The 1,835-nt window shown below is 45.8% G+C and overlaps 1 protein-coding gene across 1 annotated transcript in view; it reads left to right on the plus strand.

Annotated features, from left to right (window-relative positions):
* Positions 1–1,835, plus strand: part of LOC106814295 (teneurin-m-like) — a 109,147-nt gene that overhangs the window by 67,036 nt on the left and 40,276 nt on the right. Inside the window, exons 11-12 of the mRNA XM_014818598.1 lie at positions 206–338; positions 1,008–1,112. Of these exons, the coding sequence (XP_014674084.1) occupies positions 206–338; positions 1,008–1,112 (238 nt within the window). The remainder of the gene's footprint in view (positions 1–205; positions 339–1,007; positions 1,113–1,835) is intronic.

The following is a 1,835-nucleotide window of genomic DNA, read 5'->3' on the forward strand; positions in this document are numbered from 1 at the left end:
GTGTGTGTGTGTGTGTGTGTGTGTGTGTGTGTGTGTGTGTGTGTGTGTGTGTGTGTGTGTGTGTGTGTGTGTGTGTGTGTGTGTGTGTGTGTGTGTGTGTGTGTGTGTGTGTGTGTGTGTGCGCGCGCGTGTGTGTGTGTGCGCGTATGGTGTGTGCGTGTGTTTTGGAATATGGTGTTTACGGACTTGAGTCGTTGTTTCGCAGAGGTTCGAGCGGTCGGCAGAGCGCATAGTGAGCGGCGCGTTCATGCAGTACCTCGAGCGAGGCATGTGGTTCCTATACATCTACAACGACGGCAACGACAAGCAATCTGTGACCTTCATGAGCACCAGAGATGGTAAGCATTCCCCGGTCAGCAAAGTTGCACCCCGGTTGCAACTTCTCAGTCTTAGAATAATCGACTAGGAGACATTCTCTTCACATCTGAATGCAAGAGTTGTATTCTCACCCGATGTATCCTCTACTGATAACGATGCACGTGGACTTTAAATTAAGCGTGATCTGTTAGGTAATGCCAACCCACTAATTATGTATTTTTCCTATGTTTTGACTGCGTCAAAAGTGGCCCTGTACCACAGCTTATTCAGCTGTTCAGCGTTACGCTCAGATGGGTTAAAGCTGCCCTTTCGCAGATGTAGAAGAAATTCATGCTTGTTTACATTTGGAAGTTCCTTCCGATTGATCGCTCCGCCGGTGAAGTTTGTCAGACCAAATTAACTCTCACTGCTTGGTAGAGATGGGAGATACCGAGCTGTGATCAGCTCCTGCCACGCTAGAGAGGCATGACCTACCTAACACTAACTTCGGGGTGTTGATGCTTTATTTACATGCACGCTGTTCTCAACATTTGGATTTGGGGGTATCCTCTTATTTTTATTATCGCAATCCAGTTGGATTCAGGGCGACCTTTTTGTTTTTCGTTGCGTAGAAGCTTGATTCTGGATGTTCTCCTGTTATTTCTTGCATGAAAATTCGAGTTAAGGTGTTCTCTTGTCTTTTATTGCAGACTCGATGGATTCAGGCTGTCCGGGTGACTGTAGTGGGCGTGGCGAGTGCGACAAAGGCGAATGTATCTGCTTCAGTGGATACGCGGGACCCGACTGTTCACAGAGTATGCGACCCACGCGTTCTTATCTCTCCGCCTTACTTTCTCTAACTCTCTCTCTCTCGCCACGACCGATGCCAGAGAGCGAAAATATGAAGCGAGTGGGTTTCGGAAAAATGCGAAGTTAATTCTTGTTGTACTCGATATTAACCACAAACGCCTTAGCATGACTCTTGACACTGAGGATATAAGAGGGGGATTAAGAGAACTCATATCGTCACTACATCTCAAGTGTTATATTATCCAGTCTGTAGGCGCAAAGTAATTACGTCACAGAGAATAGTGCTACTACTTTTCTTCGCATAACATAATAAGTATAACAATGCACACTCATCGTGACGTGTTTACTTTAACCAGAGAGCAAATGCAAGCGGTGTGGCTGTGTTGTGACCGTGGAAATATATAGAGACACCTATATAATATATACAATTATATATATATATATATAATTTATATATATATATATATATAGAGAGAGAGAGAGAGAGAGAGAGAGAGAGAGAGAGAGAGAGAGAGAGAGAGAGAGAGAGAGAGAGAGAGAGAGAGCGCGAGCGAGAGAGAGAGAGAGAGAGAGAGAGAGCGAGCGAGAGAGAGAGAGAGAGAGAGGGAAGAGAGAGAGAGAGAAGGAGAGAGAGAGACGAGAGCGAGAGCGAGAGGAGAGAGAGCGAGAGAGAGAGCTAGTCTAACTACTATATGATTTCAATGGTTGTGACCTGTGCGTGTGTGCGT

The sequence above is a fragment of the Priapulus caudatus genome, unplaced genomic scaffold (genome assembly GCF_000485595.1).
Source record: "Priapulus caudatus unplaced genomic scaffold, Priapulus_caudatus-5.0.1 Scaffold26, whole genome shotgun sequence".
NCBI classification, from domain to species: Eukaryota; Metazoa; Priapulida; class Priapulimorpha; order Priapulimorphida; family Priapulidae; genus Priapulus; species Priapulus caudatus.